The 20414-nt window shown below is 44.5% G+C and overlaps 1 protein-coding gene across 3 annotated transcripts in view; it reads left to right on the forward strand.

Annotated features, from left to right (window-relative positions):
• The first annotated feature begins 1995 nt into the window (after positions 1 to 1995).
• Positions 1996 to 20414, forward strand: part of NEK9 (NIMA related kinase 9) — a 37483-nt gene continuing 19064 nt past the window's right edge. Inside the window, exons 1-7 of one of the 3 annotated variants that reach the window (XM_075926859.1) lie at positions 1996 to 2435; positions 4244 to 4421; positions 9833 to 9888; positions 10799 to 10869; positions 12144 to 12249; positions 18228 to 18359; positions 19373 to 19483. In XM_075926859.1, the coding sequence (XP_075782974.1) occupies positions 2247 to 2435; positions 4244 to 4421; positions 9833 to 9888; positions 10799 to 10869; positions 12144 to 12249; positions 18228 to 18359; positions 19373 to 19483 (843 nt within the window). In that variant the 5' untranslated portion in view covers positions 1996 to 2246. Of the gene's footprint in view, positions 2436 to 4243; positions 4422 to 9832; positions 9889 to 10798; positions 10870 to 11270; positions 11428 to 12143; positions 12250 to 18227; positions 18360 to 19372; positions 19484 to 20414 lie in introns of all 3 variants that reach the window. The other 2 variants (XM_075926858.1, XM_075926860.1) reach the window with 2 other exon arrangements.

Consider the following 20414-nt stretch of genomic DNA (forward strand, 5'->3'; position numbering starts at 1 on the left):
CCCGCTCAGGAAAAAGCCCTCTTGCACAAGAATACCAAGGGGTATTCTCAAGGGGACCAGTGTAGACAGGGAAGAACTGTTTTGTGCAAAAAAGCCCCGATGGATAAAATGGCGATCGGGGCTTTCTTGCGCAAAAGTGCGTCTAGACTGGCTACGGATGCTTTTGCGCAAAAGCATCCATGCCAATCTAGATGCGCTTTTGCAGAAATACTTTTAACGGAAAAACTTTTCCGTTAAAAGTATTTCCGCAAAATCATGCCAGTCTAGACGCAGCCACTAATGTTTTCATTGTGCAAGATCCCTTCTTCATGATGCAGGGATGAGTACAGGTTAGTCAAGAATACTATCTGAGCTTTCACGTGCTTCTGTAAAAATCCTTTATTTATGAAGCTGAGAATGTGGCACTACCATTTTTTCCTTTTAGAACACCTTAGCTTTGGAGGACAGGCCAGACAGAAGAGAAAACTTAGTGTGTAGATAATTATGTCACACAACAAATTAACTGGGCACATTATTGCTCTTAAAATATAATGAAAATGCTGAGTAGTTCTTTAGCCCTAGCAGCATTAGCTAGCACCATCATAATCATATGTATATATATGTTTGTTTTGTTGGCAAATAAGCTCTTGTTTAAAGTCATTAGTGCTTTCTTATAACAGAGGAGTTATTTAAACTTCAAGACTCAATATTATTTCTTGGTCTGCTGATAAGCTTACTTTGTCTTGGGTAGAGAAAGATTTGACATTGAGTTGCACAAAATAGTGTAATTCATTCTTTATTATTAAATGTTTGAGCTGTTTAATTTAAATGACATTAAGCCCATCACAAATCACCTAATCAGAAATGCCTTGCTGCCTTCTACCTGATATAGAACTAGACTCAACCCTCCCTTATTCCATTCTGTGCTTGATTACAGAAGAGTTTTTAATTGCACTAACCACGGAAGTCATTCGGAAGCTCGGGCTAGTCCAGAACGCAGCCCTATATTTTTAATTGTGCAGAACCCTATTGAACTGCGCTGACTCCCTCTGCTGGTTGCTATTTGCAAAGCCCTGAATACTTTTGATCCAACTTCCTTTAAAGGTGGTTGTTCATCCAAAATGCAGGACAATGTAGCACTTTAAAGACTAACAAGATGGTTTATTAGATGATGAGCTTTCGTGGGCCAGACCCACTTCCTCAGATCAAATAGTGGAAGAAAGTAGTCACAACCATATATACCAAAGGATACAATTAAAAAAATGAACAAATATGAAGAAACTCGCACAGATACAGACTATTTTCATATTTGTTCATTTTTTTAATTGTATCCTTTGGTATATATGGTTGTGACTACTTTCTTCCACTATTTGATCTGAGGAAGTGGGTCTGGCCCACGAAAACTCATCATCTAATAAACCATCTTGTTAGTCTTTAAAGTGCTACATTGTCCTGCATTTTGCTTCAACTACCCCAGACTAACACGGCTACATTTCTATCACTGTTGTTCATCCAGGCTTCCTTGCAGCCAAACACAACCGAATCACCGGCCCTTTCTCCAGCAAGAGCTTAAATAAAGTGGCATTAGCCAATAGGGCCACTCTTGACATTCGGGTCTGGAGAAACGGTAAAGACTTTAAACCCGAATGGCAGAAGATTTGTGACGAAGCAGGTGCATAGTCGCGGTCAGGCTTCCTCTCAGCACCATTGGTGCCTGGCCAGGCTCCCTCGGAAGAAGCCGCTTTCTCATGAGACAAGCTAACCGAGACAATGCGAACCCCCGGGCCCAGGTTCAAGCAATGATGGGTGAAGAAAAGGTCCCAGCCAACGGGACTAATGGAATCCACAGGGCTTCCCTCCCACCATAGCCCACCCCCTTGGAGTGCTCCTCGCAGAGCCCGCGCTCAACGCCCTCCAGCCCCGCAAGTGTTTTCCCCACGACCCCCCCATAGAGCCGCTCTCGGGACGCTCCCACAGAGACCCCCCCCTTAGCGTGGCCCCCCAACAGCGCTCTTCGCTCCCTCTTCCGCGGGTGTGCGCTGGGCGGCGGGAGCGCGCAGGTCACGGCGGCGGCCGGAAGCGATTCTGGGACTTGCGGGAGCCAACATGGAGCCTGTCGGGGCTGCGGGGCCTCGGTGAGGGAGGGGCGTCCGACCGGTGCGGAGCAGGCGTGGGGCGCAGCGCGCGGCCTGGGACGCGGCAGGTCTTTTCTGCCCGAGCGGGACCGCCCCTCTCCTGCGAGCGCCCGGCTCTGCGGCGGCCGGACCATGTCTCTGGGCGAGTACGAGCGGCACTGCGACTCCATCAGCTCCGACTTCGGCAGCGAGTCCTCAGGCCGGGCCGGGCCCCGCGCGGGCCCCAGCCTGGGCGCCGAGCAGGAGGAGCTGCACTACGTCCCCATCCGCATCCTGGGCCGCGGCGCCTTCGGGGAGGCCACCCTCTACCGCCGGACCGAGGTACCGCCCCGGGCTCCCCTGCACAAGGGGTCCCAGGCCTGAGGGCGTAATCCGCCCCCGGTTGTGGCTGAGCCAGCCGCCTCCTCCGCTCGCCAGGGCCGCGCAGCACCAAGCGGCCGCGCAGGCTAGCCCCTTGTGAAGCGGAGGCGGGCATGGCTAGCTTGGCACAGGCCCCCGCCCGGGAGACAGGTTCTGTGGCCTCTCTCTTAGCTTGTGCCTGGAAAGAGGGGCCCGGAGCGCCCCGCAGATAAAACCCCGCTACCGTCGGTCCCTTCTGTCTAGGAAGCCGGCACCTGCTTCCTAGACAGAAGGGGGACCAGCATGGGCCTGGCCACACCTCTTCACGTGTTGCTGCCACTGGCGTTGCTGTTATTGTCTGGGCTGAGTGCTCGCCAGTTTACTTCCAGATACTTGCCAATCTCTTTAGGGGACTGGGATGGCAGAGAAACTGTGGCGTGATGTGTGCTGAAATAGATATAGAGCCGAGTGTTTTCAGCATAATGCCTTTCCCGTGGAATCCTCCTTTCTGCATTGAACAGGAGGAATGGAGTCCAGAGAGAGCCTTTGGGAAAGAAGGGTAGTTCTTGAACGAACTGTCTGTCACTGGCTTGTCTCGTGAGGGGAGCTAAAATACAACAAAGTATTGCCATATGCCTTTGCAGGGGCCTATGTGGACATCACCTGGTCATGGCTATCCGAGATCTAATTATTATGGATGCTTACCATTGCAAGGCAGATATCTTCTGTCATACATAGTACAATTTCTGTGTCATACCCAGGCCTGAAAGCTAATTGTTTGAACAGAAAAGCTGAGAAATTGAGGTGCTATTGGCTTGCCCTGTGACAAGTTTCTCCCCAAAAATAGGTTAAGGCCCAAGTGATGACTGGAAATGTTTTTTTGGACTTGTGTCTGGCTAATGATGCTTAGAGGATTGTTGGCCTTTTAGCCTCCCTCATTTTTAAAGTGAGGCATCAAGAAGCCTTGCCATTAATTGACCTCAAACTTTTCTGCTGCTTTCACCCGTTATGACAGAAGCCATCTTGCAGAGTTGACTGAAGCTCTAATAGTATGTTCACAATCTCAGTAAAAACAGAGGAAACTCAAACATAGAAACCAGAGATCTCTCTTTTCCTCTTTGTTACATCCATCCAGATTCTTCCATTGATTTTTGTTGTTGTTGTTGATGCTGGCAGAGAGAAACACTTGATTCCCATTATAAAATTGTCTAGCATTTATTACATCTGCCGAAAGCAGATATTATAGCATGGATGGCTGAGGACAAACGATGTTTCACCGAGGCACTGGCAGAATGACTCAATTAATGGATAGTGTAATTCCACAATTGGGTTGGTCCATAAGGGCAGACAGTTAACATTTTCGGTTGCTCCTGAAGCCACCGTTAGGAGAAACTTGCGCCATATCCTACATTTATGTTTGTAGGGAAAATAATGAATCATAGCAGAATTATTGTTATACTGAGGAAAGCACAATGTGTTTGTGCAAGAGAAAAACCTGACTAATCAAAACAACAGCAAAAACCTCCCATACCCCTATAATACTTTACTTGGTAAATTTCTAATATGTTTTAAAACAAGGGAGTGCTAGCTGACTAGAAAAACAGGTGGAGTAATTTCTAGACTCCAAAGTAGAGAAACTTTTTAATTCTGTGCAAAAACTTTGTCTGAAATCTGTAAGCGGGAGAAAGTGTGTTTACCTTTCATGAAGGTTTAATTTCCTGATTCAAGGGTACATGTTGTTCTTTCCCTTTCCCAGCAATATGTTTTAATTAAAAGTCTTTGTGTTTCAGGATGACTCGCTTGTCGTGTGGAAGGAGGTGGATCTGACCCGATTGTCAGAAAAAGAGCGTCGTGATGCTTTGAATGAAATAGTTATCCTTGCTCTATTGCAGCATGACAACATCATTGCCTACTACAATCATTTCATGGATAACACCACACTGCTAATAGAGTTGGAATACTGTAATGGTGAGATCCCTAGTCCCACCTGTAAAAGGGAGGATGCTACACAGCAGAATCTCTGCTGCAACATTAACTGTATTTCTTGAAAAATCTCAGAGTGGTAGCCATAACTTTAAAAATAACAAGTAGTCCTGTGGCACCTTAGGCTACATTTATACTGCAGTGCTATTTCGGAATAGCAGAATATCCCGAAATAGCTATCCCACCTCTTAATAGCAAGCCCATTATTTTGGGCTCACTCTTCTGACGTCCCTGTAAACCTCATTCCACGAGGAGTAAGGGACATTTTGGAATAATGGGTTATTTCAAATTTGGTGCTGTGTAGACAGTGCCAAATTACGAAATAAGCTATTTCAAAGTAAGGACAAAATAAGAGGTGCAATTTGCGTAGCTCAAATTGTGTATCTTATTTTGAACTACAGAGCAGTGTATACATAGCCTTAAAGACTAACCAAAATATATAGAATCATGAGCTTTTGTGGGAAAACCCACTTCATCAGATGAATTGGAATGGAAATAACTTGAGTGACAAGACTCAAAATGTTCCTCTGCAAGAAGTCAGTTGTGCCCTCAAAAGCTCATGATACTATCTATATTTTTTTATCAAAGGGGTAGCCATGTTAGTTTGGATCTGCAAAAGTGACAAGGAGTCCTGTAGCACCTTATAGACTAAATATAAGGTGCTACAGGACTCCTTGTCGATTCAATATTTTTTGTTGCTCTCTAAGGTGCTACAGGACTACTCACTGTTTTTAAGGGTTTTTTAAAGTTACAGACTAGCATGGCTATCCCTCTGATAGGTTTATGTGTATTATCATTCCTCATGTCTGATTTGTGTCTATTTATCCTTTGTCATAGAGACTGTCCAGTTTGGCCAATATATATGGCAGACACACATTGCTGGCACATATCATATTAGAGGATGTGCAGTTGTATGAGCCCCTGATGTTGTGGTTTATGTGGTTAGGTCCTGTGATGGTGTCGCTTGTATAGTTACGTGGACAAAGTTGGCAACAGGATTTGTTGCACTGGTAGGTGCCTGGGTGAGTGTATCTAAGGTGTGATGTAGCTGCTGGAAAGGATTTTTTCAGGTTGTAGGGTTGTCTGTGAGTATTGGCCTAACTCCCAAGGCCTGTGAGAGTGAAGGATCATTTTCCAGGATATGCCTTAGATTATCAGTGATGCACTGGAGAAGTTTAAGCTGAGGGCTGTAGGTGTTGTTTTCCTTGTTGAGCCTGTCTTGAAGTAGTTGACTTCTGAATACTTGTCTGGTTCTGTCAGTATGTTTCCTTACTTCCCCAGGTGGGTATTTAAGTTTTAAGACTGCCTAATAAAGATCTTGTAGGTGTTTGTCTACAGCCAAGCCCTAAAATACAACTGGATTTGCTCTGATCCCACAGACAATCAGTAGTATGATGTCCTAGATGGAAGCTAGAGGCGTGTAGCATAAGAATAGTGGTCAGTAGGTTTCCCGTATAGGATGGTGTTTTGTGACTGCAGTTTATTTGTACTGTAGTGTCAAGGAAGTGGCTCTCTTGTGTAGACTGGTCCAGGCTGAGGTTGATAGTGAGGTGGAAATTGTTGAAATCCCTGTGGAATTCAAGGGACTCCTTCCCCATGGTCCATATGTTGATGTCATCAATGTATTTCTTGAGCATTTTCCAGAGAGGTGGTATACATCCAAATCTTGTAGTGCAGATAGTGAAGTAGGATATTGCAGGATGCCAAAGAGAGAAGCTAAGTGATCAGGCTTGGTAGTTCCGGAGACTGACCAGTTTGTGAAGAATTGTCAATAGATGGAGCATTGAAAGAAGTGGAGATATTTTTAATACAGAACTCTAAATAAATCTCTCACATTTGAGCATGTACATAGGTCTTTCTGCACTGTCCTTCTATCAGGTTGTCTGCTCCGTCTTCCTGCCAGTACAGGGCATATCTCTGTTTTAGAGATATGGACAGCAGACAAGCACCTTTTTTAAATGAGCCTTTTCTTTTGGTAGCGTTATAACCAGTACTTGAAAATCCACCACTCTTGCGTAAGAAGGAATCTTTTCTGAGCAAGTGCCATCAGCTTTTGTAGACATCTTCTATTGGAAAAATGGTTTCTAGCCCTTGTGGCTGTAGAGAGAACTCAGCCAAGTTTAAACCAATGCAAATCCGAAGAGAGATTGATCCTGTTTTGGGAATAAGGAGGCCAGCAGATGTCATTATTGGGAGGGGTAAGGGGCCAGGCTATTGCTAATGTTAAGGAAGCTGAGAGAAGAGCGAATGTGCAGTTGCTATTGTTAGAACGAGAGAGCTTTGGGTGGTGCTACTATCTCCACTTCCTGGAATAGGGGGCATTGTTGTGGGGGAGCCCAATCAGCCCAGAAGATGATTGTGTGTGTTTGGGGCGTTCTGTCAATGCTACCTGCTACTCGAGCAGATGATTTTGTGTGGGGAGAAGGTCCTTCATACTGCCACCATCACCACAGGAAAGGTGAGGACTCCACACATGCACAGCATTTTGGAGGTGCCTCACACTCAGGGTTCTCAGCTTGTGGGAATATTGGCAGGAAGAGGCCCTTGTACAAGAACCCTGCAGTAGAGTAGCAAGCAGAGGACCTACTTTCATTGGGTTTAATGCTGGCCAGAGCCTCTCTGTTCCTCAGGTCTATTGCCCTTGTTTTTAGGTGAGATTAGGTTTCAGTCGAGGAGGAGGGGAAACATTCTTTGGCATCACTGGTGGGAATCCTGTCACTCTGACAGAGACCCTGGATTTGGGGCCAGTATAAATTGATGTGAGGGTGCAGAGAATTGGCCATCATTAATAGTCACACTCCCACCATTTACATATATGCGTGTACATGCACTCTCTTTCTCTCTCTCTCTAAATTGTTTTACTTGAGGGCAGAGATGACCAGGAGGAGGGTGTGTGGCTTTAGGCATAGCTATATTTTGGCCTAACAAATGGGCTTTGTGTTTGAACTAGTCATTGTTGGGTGTTGGAAAATTGTATAATCCCTGAAGATTATAGTGGGGAAAATGAAATACTGGAAATGTTACTCTTCTTATGCCTCTTTGTTTTATTTCTGCTGCTAGCAGTGGGTTCTAGTTTAGTAATTAGATGTTTCTGCATTGTATCCTTCCAGATAACTAATGAATGTGTTAGATAAGACCATGCCTAGTTCAGTTATTCACAATGCCGTTAGACATCTCTTGAAAATGGGATGCTTTAAAAGTTTATTATTGCTCTGTCTTTGCAGTTCTTCAGCCAAATTTCAGTCCAAGATAATTTATTTTCAGTTTTCAAGCAAGATTTCATTAGATACTCTCAAATATACCTTGGCGATCCAAAACCATGTTATGGACAGAAATAATATTGGTAATACTTGTCATTTATATAACTCTTCTCTTCCAAGGATCATGAAGGGATTTACAAATGTAGTTAATTATTATCCTCTTTTTACAGATGAGGATTCTGTGGGAAGTTGTGACTTGTATAAGGTCATACAGCAGTAGTGGCAAAGCTGATACTAGACTCAGATTCATCATGAAAGAATGCTACATAATACATTTGTGGAAAATAACCTGAAGTGTAATTGATGGGGGGGGCGGCGAACCTGGGAAGCAAGAATGAACAAGAAAGACACCAGTGTATTAGACAACAAGATAGACGTGTGTTTGCAATGATTTGATATGACAGTTAAAAAGAAAAAAGCAAATAGGCATCACATAACCAAGCAGGGAGATAAAGTGTCTCCTTGCATACGACAATGGAGATACTGTACCTGAAACACAGCATTTATTTCTGGGCAGTTCTGTTCCAAAAAGATGCAGGTACATTTAAAGGAGTTCAGAGAATAGTAATAAAAATGATTAAGGGGCTGCAAGTATGAGGGGGAAAGGGAGTTTGATTTTTGAAGCAGGAAAAGAGCTAAATATATAAGCTTGGCTTTTAAATTACTAATGGGGAAGATGCATTGTTTTAAAATGTTTTAGAAGTGTGAATGCAAAGTGGAAAAAAGTTTCCGTGCAGCCTGGGTATGACTAGGAAGAATGGGAAGACATTAAGCAAAAGGAAATTTACACTGAATATCCTTATTGGGAGATCTATAGACCTCTCTCTCAAGGGATGTCAAGGAGTGCCATCACCACCTCTTAGGAAACCTGAGAGTTGGGGGGGAAAAAAAAAGCCTTGGAGAATGTTCTTCCAAATGTCCTGTGCCATCCCCATGGAAATGGAAAAAGAGGGCCTTCATCCTTTACATCTATGATAATCATCACTAGAACACGAGCAGAGGATGGCTGAGGACTAAAATGGCACAGGAGGTAATCAGTGGAGATTGGGACTTGTCAATAAGATGCTGGCTTGGTCGGGAGTTTTTTCTTGCTCACTGCTTTCCACAATCCATTCGTACATCATTCCATTTAGCTTTCCTTGAGCTTCAACTCATCTTCCTGGAATTGCAAGGCAATATAAAGAGAGAGATTGATCACCAATTAAGGCTTCTGCTCTGGTTGTATCGCTGTTGCCATGTAATATATCTTTCATCAGGACATTTGATAGTCACAAACCTAGATAACGGGACTGGCATAGGCAGGGAAGATGGGGATGTAATCACTGCTGCTCTTGGGGACTTTTCTGAAATGATTGGTGTTATGTTTATTTTGTGTTGAGTTTTTTTTGCTCTGCTTTTCAGAGCAGTTTAGTTTGGTTTCCTGTGCATGGTATAAAAGCCAGCCCATTTTAGGAAGCACTGTTTCCTAAGGAACTAAGGAGAACAGGCTATTATTTCATATCCATCTTTTAGAACAAATAGAAGGTGAGGCTTAGAGAGAATAATCCCTTTGTGACGGCAGCCCCTGTCCGCCGGGATCCCGGCCCCCCCATGGACAAGGACTGCTGCTGTAGCAACCTCTGTCTACGGCCAGCACCAAAGTACCATTGTATCAGAGGCAGCAGCATGGGGTGGCAGGCAGCCGGTCTGTGAGGGGAGCTGTTTTTTTAACCGTCTCCCCTCATGTACCAGTTCCTTCCTGGCACCCCACGCTGCTACCTCTGTATCAGAGGCACATTGAGGGAGGGCAGAGGGCTCCTCGGTAGTGGGGCCATATTTCATTGGCTGCCGTCCACACTGCTGAGGACTATAGAATAGTCACTAACTGCTAAGAATTCATCAGTTGATTGACTGTTCAATTAACTGATAGCTAACATCCTACTTTCTAGCTTTAGAGATGCCAGTTTACTTATTAATGAAAAGAGGTGGGCATTCTGAAGAACTTGTTTATGGGAGACACTGCAGAGTCAAAGTGAAGAGCACAAAGGGAGAAGAGCTACTTCTGAAGAGGGGCTTCCTAACTGGATTCAAATGATACATCAACAGAACATTTACCATCATTAACTAAGATGTTCTCTCTCTCTCTTTTAATTATAGGTGGGAACCTCTATGATAAGATCCTGCGGCAGAAAGACAAGTTGTTTGAGGAAGAGGTAATTTGGGCTGTTTGAGGAGAGGAGTGGCATTGGTTTCCGTGCTACTTGAACCTATCTAGTTGCATGGTATAATTACCTACACTCCTTCCCATAGCATTAGCTTACCTCTATTCATGTCAGGGGTCTCTTTCTTGTATCCTTTGGGCTGTAGTTCTGCCTCTCCTTTTGGACATCATAAGCAGATCTGAGGCAAAAGGAAGCCTTTTTCTTTGTCTATAAATATCTCTAGACAATCATACCATGCAAAGAATAATGGAGGAAGAATCAGTGGCTGTGGCTCCTTTATAGTCTCAGATGAGATTTTGCTCCAAGATTTTTCCATTCTGCATTCCCTTCTGGCTATCACTCTGCTTATTTCTCTGTTACGGCCTTCCAAGGGCTTTTATAAATATGGCTCATTCGCTAACTACTTTATAAACATTTCTGATGATGGGCTTTTTCTTGGGCCATACTTGTTACTTTACTGTTCTTTTCTCATTAGCTCGTACATTCTCACGTCTTCCTTCTCCCACCTTATATTAAGATTCTCACATTTGCACAGCTTATAAAATAAGTTTAAAGAATTTGAGAGTGTTGTAAAGATAAAATGGTCCAAGTTAGGAGTTGCAAACTCCAACCCGCCCCAAATTCACTCAGTTTATTTTTACTGGTAAGTAAGATTTTTGTAGCACATATCTCAGTGCACTTTGAAGATTACTTACAGAAAGTTATCTTGTGGTGGTTCCCACTTCTAAGGATTCCCAAATTGGGATATTCCCCAGGGAATGAAAAAAGATGACCTCCCTGATGGAGCCTCCAGCCTGGATATTCATGGCTGATGGACACTAGGTTCTCTTTGTATCACTTGCCATGAGAATAGTGTGTGTTATTTTTGGGCCTCATGTGGCCTTTGTTTCTGCCTCTATAGATGGTGGTGTGGTACCTGTTTCAGATTGCATCAGCTGTGAGCTGTATCCATAGAGCTGGAATCCTTCACAGGTAGGTGTCTAATGTAACAGAACTCGGGTGAAAGTGGGATTCATGTGTCCGAGTGCAGAATCCATATGAAAATCTCTGTGCTCCCACTTCTGCAGCATCATACCCTTAGTTAGCAGGAGGCATGGGGAGATGGGAAATCTGACTATATCTGTTTGATGTTCTTTGGGAAGCTTTACTGCTCAGGGCATGTCTGGGTGCTTTGGCATGAAATGCCTGCTCATCTCATGAGTTCAGGTTAGAAGCTGCATTGCTGATTTTTCACAGTGAACTAGAAAATAATTGCTCTACATGGCCCATGCTGCAGCCATTGGACTCTATTTATTGAGTAAAAATAATTACCAATAAAGGGAATAAATAAACCTCTGACTTGAAGCACAAAACAAATTTATTTCCTAAATCAGGCAGGTTGGAGGTAATCACTAGTGGAGAACACTGTCCCCATCTGCAATAATATCCCAGCATCAGATCAGTGTGTGAATCTGCATCATTACTCATGTGGGCTAACCACATCAGACCAGTGCTCCATGGACTGCAGTGGCTGCTTCTTCATAATTCCAGGTGCTGATGTTGATATGTAGAACTCTAAATATAAAATAGTGGGAGGGACTATGTTTTCAAGGAGGGGCTTAAAGCTCTGGATTCACATTCCTTCATACTTGACTGTCTCCCAACCTTCAGGGCTTAGTATAAAGCTCAACTGTTCCCAAAGGCCTTTTCCTAAGGCCAGGGGTGCTGGAACAGTTTGTATAATGGGGGAGCAGGGGAGGAGCTGAGAGCTACTGAATCAAACTGTTAACACTGTATATAATGGAAACCACTTCAAGCCAGGGGATTTGGCAGTACCCCTAGTTCTAGCACCTATGTCCAAGGGTGAAGCAGAGCACTCTTGTGTTTAACAGATAAGTTCTAGGATTGGGGAGCTTTTACACTTTCTTATGCTAAAAAAAATTTCCATGGCAGATGTCAGAGAATGGCCCATTTCTGAAAATGGAAAAATAAAACTGTCTTTAATGGTCCTCATTAGGGTTCACAGGAGAAAGAACCAGCCTGTACATTTGTTTGTGCATGGGACTGTGGGATGAGAAGCTCTGTTAATAACTGCAACACTAGGCATTCCATGTCTGAAGAAGTGCTAATGAAGTATGATACAGTGAGAGACTCCATCCAAGGCTAACAGAAAAAGGAAGGCAATAAGTTCAATCCAAATCCTGAGGAGCAGAAAAACACTCAAGTGCCTCAGCTTCATAGTGACCCCTCTCTCTCTCTCTCACCAGAGATATAAAGACATTAAATATCTTCCTCACAAAGGCAAACCTGATTAAGCTGGGAGACTATGGGTTGGCAAAGAAGCTGAACTCTGAATACTCCATGGCTGAGACTGTGAGTATTTTGTAGCAGAGCAATTTTGGGGCAATGTAATCAGAGATTGTTTTTTTTTTTTTTTTTCAATTACACATGTGACTGTTTGCTGGATGGGGAAGTCCTTTGTAGTGGAGGGTTGGCAGGAACACAGACATGAGGCTGCATCAAATGGAGGGGGATTATGGAGAAGAGATAAATTAAGCTGGAGTTAGGGGCTTGAGTGCTCAAGTGAAGGGAAGGGATGCTAGCAAGGAGACATTGGGTAAATTTCAAAAGGACTGGAGGAGAACAGAGGCAGGAGTGCTGGTCAGCCGTGCTGGTCAGTTCTACATTTTTCCCTTCTGTTTTGTATGTGCCCTTCATGGAGCTGAGATATGGAGGGCCTTGTCTTGGGAGCTATGCCAGGTCCTGGGAGGCTGCTGTCCACCCTTCTGAGTTCGATCCTGCTTCCCTGATCCCCTCATGTGAGTCAGGTTCTGGAGGAGTCCCTGTACACAAGTTTCATGTGAGCTACAGGTGTCCATCTCTGGTGGGAGAGTGGCTGAGAGTCCATATCTCTGAGCCTTATGGTTATGTCTACACAGCAAATACAAATCCATAGCTGGCCCAAGCCAGACAACTTGGGCTGCAAGGCTATTTCATTGCTGTGTAGACTTCTAGGCTCCAGTCTGAGCCCGGAATTCTGCACAGCAGTAAAACAGCCTGAGCCCCATATACCCATGTGAGCTGGCACAGGGCGGCAGCAGCAGGTTTTCTTTTCTATATAGACATACCCTACGTGAGCCAGGATCTGGAGAAGCCCTACACTTCTGTGGGGAGCTGTGAACAGCACCAGGAACAGTCTGCTGATGCAAGTGAAGAGTTGAAAACAGTCCTGCTTGATGTATATCACAGCCCTTCCAAAGCTGGTGCAGGGAAATGGAAACACCTCCTGATAAATGGAGCAATGAACACATCTCAGAGTTATTGTTTTAGTCTGTGTTCATTTCTGTGGGCTGTTCTTAGTAAGCTGAGACCATCACACCTCTCCAAGCATCCTGTGCTTTTAGGATTATCCTGTAGGGTATCTGTATATAAAAAAGCAGTTGCGGATGATTAATTTCACCAGTATAGCAGAACAGTAGTTCTGCTATAGTTAGGATTGAGAACGTTTTGCAGTTTAAAGGATGATTTTCCTAAGATCTTATCTACACTGGATATCAATGTAGAATTTATGAAAGTCGATTTTCTAGCACTCAGTTTTGTAAAGTCGAAGGTGCATATCCCCACTGTGTGCAAGAATTGAACATAATTAGACATAGTGCATCCCCCTATAAGGTGGTTAGCATCAAATTTGAGAGCGATGCTTTGTGGGTAGCCATCCTACAGTTCCTGTCATCCCTTTACATTCTGGCTTATGCTCCCAGTGCATGCTGGGACAAAAACTGTGCAGTTGATGGTTTGGGGTACATGTTGTCATAATGTACTCATCTCCTCCCTCTCCTCAACTTGGAAGCAAAGGCAAAAATCTTTTCACGCCCTTTTTTCCCCAGGTTATCCATGCAGACACCATAGCAGAGTAAGCATGGAACCCACAATGGAGCCCATTCGGCATCAAAGTATTATGGCAGTCATATTAACCATCATTTGCCTTATCCTGGAGTATACCCAAAGCATATCTAGGGTCCACCAGAACAAGGAAGAATCTTGAAAGGACATGAACATGCTTTTCGGTGAAGCACTTGAGTTGTATGACTGGCAAATGCTACTAGCATTTGATCCTCTTGATACAGTGAATGCCGGTTCTGGTGCCATGAGACAAGCACAGTCTGGTGAGACCGCATAGTTATGTAGGTATGGCATGATCAGCAGTGGCTGCAAAACATTCACATGCAGAAGGCCACTTTCATGGAAGTTTGCAAACTGCTTTCCCCCAGCACTGAAGCACAGGAATAACAGAATGAGACTAGGGATGTGACTGATTAACCGGTAAGCATCACCCAGTCAGGTGATGCTTACTGGCTACAGTTAACTGGTCGGGGCTAGAGCAGCCTCCCAACCACTGTGGGCTGGAGCCCAGCTGGAGCAACCCCTGACCTGTCCAGCAGATGGGGGTGCTCCAGCCTGGCCAGAGCAGCCCCTGCTTGTGGCATGGGGCCGCTCCATCCCAGCTGTCCCCATTTCAGCAGTTAACTGGTTACATAACGTTTAACCGATTAACTGATTAAATGGGATTTTACATCCCTAAATGAGATCTGCACTGACGGTGGAGAAGTGAGTGGCAATAGCCCTGTGGAAACTTGGAATGCCAATAGATACCTGTCAGTTGGGAATCAGTTTGGATTCGGGAAATTTACAGTGGGGCTATTGTGATCCAAGTAAGCAAGGCAATCAATACCTTTCTTCTACAAAGGGTAGTCACTCTGAGAAACATGCAGGACTTTATGGATGGCTTTCCTGTGATGGGGTTCCCCAAATGTGGTGGAGTGATAGACAGAATGCACATCCTTATTTTGGCACCTGACCACCTTGCCAAAGACTACATAAACTGCAAGAGGTACTTCTCAATGGTTCTGTAGGCAATGGTGGATCATAAGGACTGTTTCACCAACAACAATGTGCGATGATTGGAAAAGGTTCATGATCTTTACAAACTCCTGTGTCTTCAGAAAGCTGAAAACTGGAACTTTTCACAGACCAGAAAATTAACATTGAAATGCCAGTAGAGATCCTTGGAGACCCAGCCTACCTCTTGCTGTTGTGGCTCATGAAGCTGTACACAGGCAGCCTGGACCATAGTAAGAAACAGATAAACTACAGGCTGCGCAAGTGCAGAATGGTAGTAAAATGTACTTTTGGACATTGAAAGGGAAGGTTTTGCAGTTTGACTAGATTAGATCTCAACAAAAGCAACATTTCCATTGTTGTGACAGCCCTGCTGTGTGCTTCATAATATCTGTGAAAGTAAGGGGGAAAGTTTTATGCCAGTGTGGGTGGCCGTGGCATAGTATCTAACCAGTAATTATGAGCTATGCTGCCTGCTCTGAGGTCTGCTTGCCACACTGGTCACACAGGAAATGAAACTCAGATTTTCCCTGGGCTTTTCCGGTGCACCTGGAAAGCAGTAGAGTTAAAAGTCCTGGCCAGAGCATTCACAGTGGGGCACTGTAGGACATCTCTCAGAGGCCAAGAATGCTGACTTTCACAGTGCTGCATCAACACAACCATCAAGTTGACTTTGCAAAGTCAAATTTAGTGTTACTTTTTTTGAAAAGCAGGAATATGAAAATTGATTTTAATGTCCCTTAAAGTTGATGGAATGGGCGTGGTGGTGTGGTTTTATTGTTTAGAAAATCAACCTAATGTGGCTGTGTTTGACCTAAACTCCCAGTGTAGATCAGACCTTAGTGTTCCAAAATCTGCAAGCCTGTCCATGTTGTCTTGAAATTTGCTGTGTCTTAGGGGTGCAGGGGTTTGTGATCCAAATTTGGGGGCCATTTGACCAAGGGTTTCCCTAGATGTGACCCCAACCCACCCCCTGGAGGAAAAAACTTTTCTTAACGTTCACAGATTCTTCCAGCCTCTTGTGGCGCACAGCAGACTTCTGAAATACTAATGGTTTAATGAGACAGGAAGAGGAGGGTGAACTAGAAATGGCGAGGGAGTTGTGTTGCAGGGAGTATTGGGGTGGAGGGGAGGAGAAAGAGATACCTGTCTTCTCTCACAAAACCAAAAGCACCAAGCCACTCAGACTCTGATGTAGCCCACGTGTTTGGAGCACATTGTCCTGGAACATCTAATACAGTTCTGTTAAAGGAACTCTTTTTCTCCCTCCATGATCTAATGTGTGATGTTTCTAAAGTATCTGCTACTTTGTAGTTTAATTCAGAGTTTAGATTTCAGACAAGCAAGAGAATTCAGAACAAATGGTATTTTCTCTTTCCCTCTTAAGCAAGGGGATATGAATAAAAATTAATTTTATTTATGATATAATTACTGAAAGGAACATTTTACACTTTAGTCTGAACAGTCAACTTGAGCTCACCACAGTCCCTTTCAGCAAGGAGTGACAATGTTAGAATTCTGATGCTGAGAATACTCTTGCTGTTAGCAGCTGATATCTTACTTAGACTGGGTCTCCCAGCTCCATTGTTCCTGTGGTGATTAATAGGCTTGGAATGGGAGACTGCTCTGAGCTCTCAATCTGTTAAGGATTTATAAATTAGGACACCTGCCAACACACACTTTTTCACACTATTGCAGCTGTTGGTGTTTTGTTAAGATGCTTCCTTCCTTTGAAAACTTCCTTCCAGAACATCAGCACTATTACACAACTCCATAACAGTGGGAATTTATGGTTATTGTACGATGCCCTGGTAGCTCTTATGTAACAGAACCATGTTAGTTTCCTCACATTCAGAAATTCACCTTTTGTGTTGAGAATTTCCATGCTTGATTTTTTTCTCAAAGGGGGCTCTGTGGAGGAGGGAGGTGCTCTTTTTTGGGGGGGGACGGGAGTGGAAGGTTTGATCAAAATTCATTGTGACAGTTTTGGATCCTCCGAGGGTGAAAGTAAATGCATGCTGAAGTTGATATTTGACTATGTGACTAAAGCTTGTGAAGTTATATAACTACCACCCAGCTGAAAGGAAAATGCGTAGTGGATGATAAAGTACGAAGGGATTGAAATATTCCCATGCATGTGTTCAGTAGGCCACTAGTAAAATTATGAAAGACTAATGAAAAACTCACCTCCTTTGTGACAAGCTGTCTGTTTTCCCAGGGTCTGTGGCTAAGACAGTTTGCATAAGGAGGATCATTAATGTTCCCTTTGATATATTCTCATTTTTTTCTTAATTTCATTCCACAGTGGTTAGTCTGACTCATTGCTAAGGGGAAGAGACTATTCATCTGGAAGCTTCTTCTAAGTTATACTGTTTGTCGTGTTCATTCTTAGTTTCTCAGGGTATGTCTATACTACCACTCTCGTTCGAACTAGAGTGGTTAATGTAGTCAATCGAAGTCGCAAATGAAGCCCGGGATTTAAATATCCCGGGCTTCGTTTGCATCTTGCCGGGCGCCGCCATTTTTAAATCCCCGGTAGTTCGGACTCCGTGCCCGCGGCTACATGCGGCACGGAGTAGGTAGTTCGAATTAGGCTTTCTAATTCGAACTACTGTTACTCCTCGTGGAGTAACAGTTCCACGAGGAGTAACGGTAGTTCGAATTAGAAAGCCTAATTCGAACTACCTACTCCGTGCCGCGTGTAGCCGCAAGCACGGAGTCCGAACTACCGGGGATTTAAAAATGGCGGCGCCCGGCAAGATGCAAATGAAGCCTGGGATATTTAAATCCCGGGCTTCATTTGCGACTTCGATTGACTACATTAACCACCCTCGTTCGAACTAGGGTGGTAGTGTAGACATACCCTCATTGTGATTTTGAGCTGTTCATCTTTCATGTGGTGTTCATGATGGCTTCTTCACTTAACTAAAATATAGATTCCATTGTTGAGGAAAGTTCAGTCCTGAAGTGAAAGTCTTCCAGATGGGACCCAGGACAGCTTTTTGGCTTCCTGATCCTGAAAGCTTCCCTCTTTGTTCTGAAACAGAGCAGCTTTTGTCTAACACCCCACAGTCAGAGCTGCTTAGCAGCTATGAGCTGGCAGCTGCTTTCACATGCTTTGTCAGATCCCTTGCCCTTCATCTTCCCAAGACAAGGTGGGAGGTTAGGAAGGAATGAATGGCTGAGCCTGAGGTGTTGTCATCACCTACTTGGCAGCCCAGTGTGCCTTCAACTGCAAAGTAGTGAAGTGGGAGGTGTGGGCTATAGGTCCTCTCTCCTGAAGGTAGTGACTTCCACTATGTGCTATATCAGAGTCAGAGCAGCTTGGGTACTATGGGTTTTCTGTAAACATTAGAAAATTAAGATCTGCAATGGAAACATTGATGGGCCCATAATTATTATGGTGGGTCTGGGTGGAATGTGTGTGAAGATTTTCTGCTTTTGTTGTCTAGCTGGTGGGAACCCCATACTACATGTCCCCAGAGCTCTGCCAGGGAGTGAAATACAACTTCAAATCTGATATCTGGGCTGTGGGCTGTGTTGTCTTTGAGCTTCTCACCCTGAAGAGAACCTTTGATGCTACAGTAAGTCCATAGATTGTTAATGTTCTAGTGTCTCTACTTGTCCTATAGCTTTTCTAACTTTTATTTTAATTTCTTCATGGCTATTGATAATGTGAGTATTTATGAAGGTGAGGGTCTGAGAGCATTACCAAGAACTGACGGTAATATGGGCAAACTTTTCCTGCCTGGCTTTGTTGATACTCTTTGATTCTCCTTGCAGACACGGAGAGTGCAGATGGTCCTGATTTGTACCATTGTTTGAAGGGAAATGTTCCCTTTTGACCAGAGCAGGACTTCATGAATTGTCTGTGCAATCAAGTTCCATCTTTTTTCCCTCCGTTAAGTTTTACGCTGATTGTTGGGAGTTTCACAGTACAACATCCTGTTGTGAGCGTTTGTAATCTCTGGACCTCTGAGGATTTAATTATGTTGTTGTGTTCCACAGCTTGATTATGTGAGGAATGTGGCTGGCTGGCACAGCTATGAGTTACCGCACAGCCATGTGGAGAACATGGCTGGCTGGCATATGTGGGTGGGTGTCAGCTAGTGTAGTGTAGTGTAGCCATGTGGGGAATGCAGCTGGTTGACATGGTGTGGCTGTGATATGTTCTGTGCAAAGTAAGGGGCCAGTCACATCACTGTCCTTTTCTGACTTTCCATTGTCAGTGATACCTAGGCTCCAGTACATGAGTGCCTGTGTGGTAGCTTCAGAGCTGGACAGCTTCTGTTCATTGATGGAGCCTGACATGCAGGGAGGAGCCCATCCTTCTCTCCCTTAGTGGCTTTTTTGGAGAAAAGCTTGGTGTTACCACCAAGCTCTAGATTGGAAAGGCTGCCTGGAAGATGTAGCATTTCTGCCGGGGAGGTGACTAGGTTGCTGCAGTACCTTATAGCAGTTGCACTGAGAAGAGGAGGGACATGTCAAATATCCATTCAGAGAAGGAGATGGTAAACATCAGAGGACTGCAGCAACCCTCTTTGGGAAGCTCAACTCCGCTCAGTTCCTTTACAGCTGGTCATTGTTTCTTTTCTAGAATCCCCTAAACCTGTGTGTGAAGATTGTACAGGGAAATCGGGCCATGGAAGTTGATTCCACTGTGTATTCCTTGGAGCTGATCCAGATGGTGCACTCCTGCCTTGATCAGGTTGGTAATGTTCTCTTCACATCCTCTGCCCAATTGCCTCAGTCTGATAGCTCCAGAGCTGTGGATGTGTATTTCAGAGGGGAGTATGTATGTGCAGTCAGATTCCCACATGCAGCTGCTAGGGATGTAAAGGTGTAATCCTGCCGGGTGATGCTTACCAGTAACCGGTTAGGCCTAGCTGGAGCAGTATGTGGATGGGGGGCTGCTCCATCTTGATGTGTCTGGCCCAGCCAGAACAGCCCTTGTCCGCAGTGCAACATGGCTGGATAGTTAAAGTTAACCGGTTAAACATATAGTTTAACTGGTTAAACATATATTTTAACCAGTTAACGTTGTGAACAGGATTTTACATTCCTAGCAGCTGCCTGTCTGTTTCTGGTGTATCAGTGAGAGTGACCTCTGCTTTCTCTTGGACTCTGAGAACTTCCTATTTGTATTAAGGATGTTAAAGACTGGTCGACTATCTGATAAGCATTTGCTTATTGGATAGTCTTTTGACTAGTCAATAGGCACTTCCACATTCCTACTGGGGCTCTTGTACATTTCAAAGGAGGAATGCGGAACTCCGTGTACAGCCCGGGGCCAGTGGGAAGTCCCGCTGACTCCTTCGAGTTGCACGTGGATGCCTTCTTTGAAATGCACAAGAGTCCCCAGTGGGGGCTCTTGTGCATTTCAAAGCCATGGAGCCTGGGATCAGCAGCAGACTCCCCAGCTGATCCCAGGCTCCCAGGCATTTCCCCAGAATGTGCGGTGCAGTGTCTGTCCTTTTGCGCTACACATCTGCACAATTCAAAGAGCATGTGCTTCTTGGAGGCAGTTAAAGTGCCCATATCTTTGGAGTGTGAGTCCATACTTTGAATATCTGTGCTGTCCAGAGACATGATGCTCTTTGGTTCATTTCAGTTTAAGAGCTTGTCTTTCTGAAAGCAAG

Source organism: Pelodiscus sinensis, chromosome 4 (genome assembly GCF_049634645.1).
Source record: "Pelodiscus sinensis isolate JC-2024 chromosome 4, ASM4963464v1, whole genome shotgun sequence".
Lineage (NCBI taxonomy): Eukaryota > Metazoa > Chordata > Testudines > Trionychidae > Pelodiscus > Pelodiscus sinensis.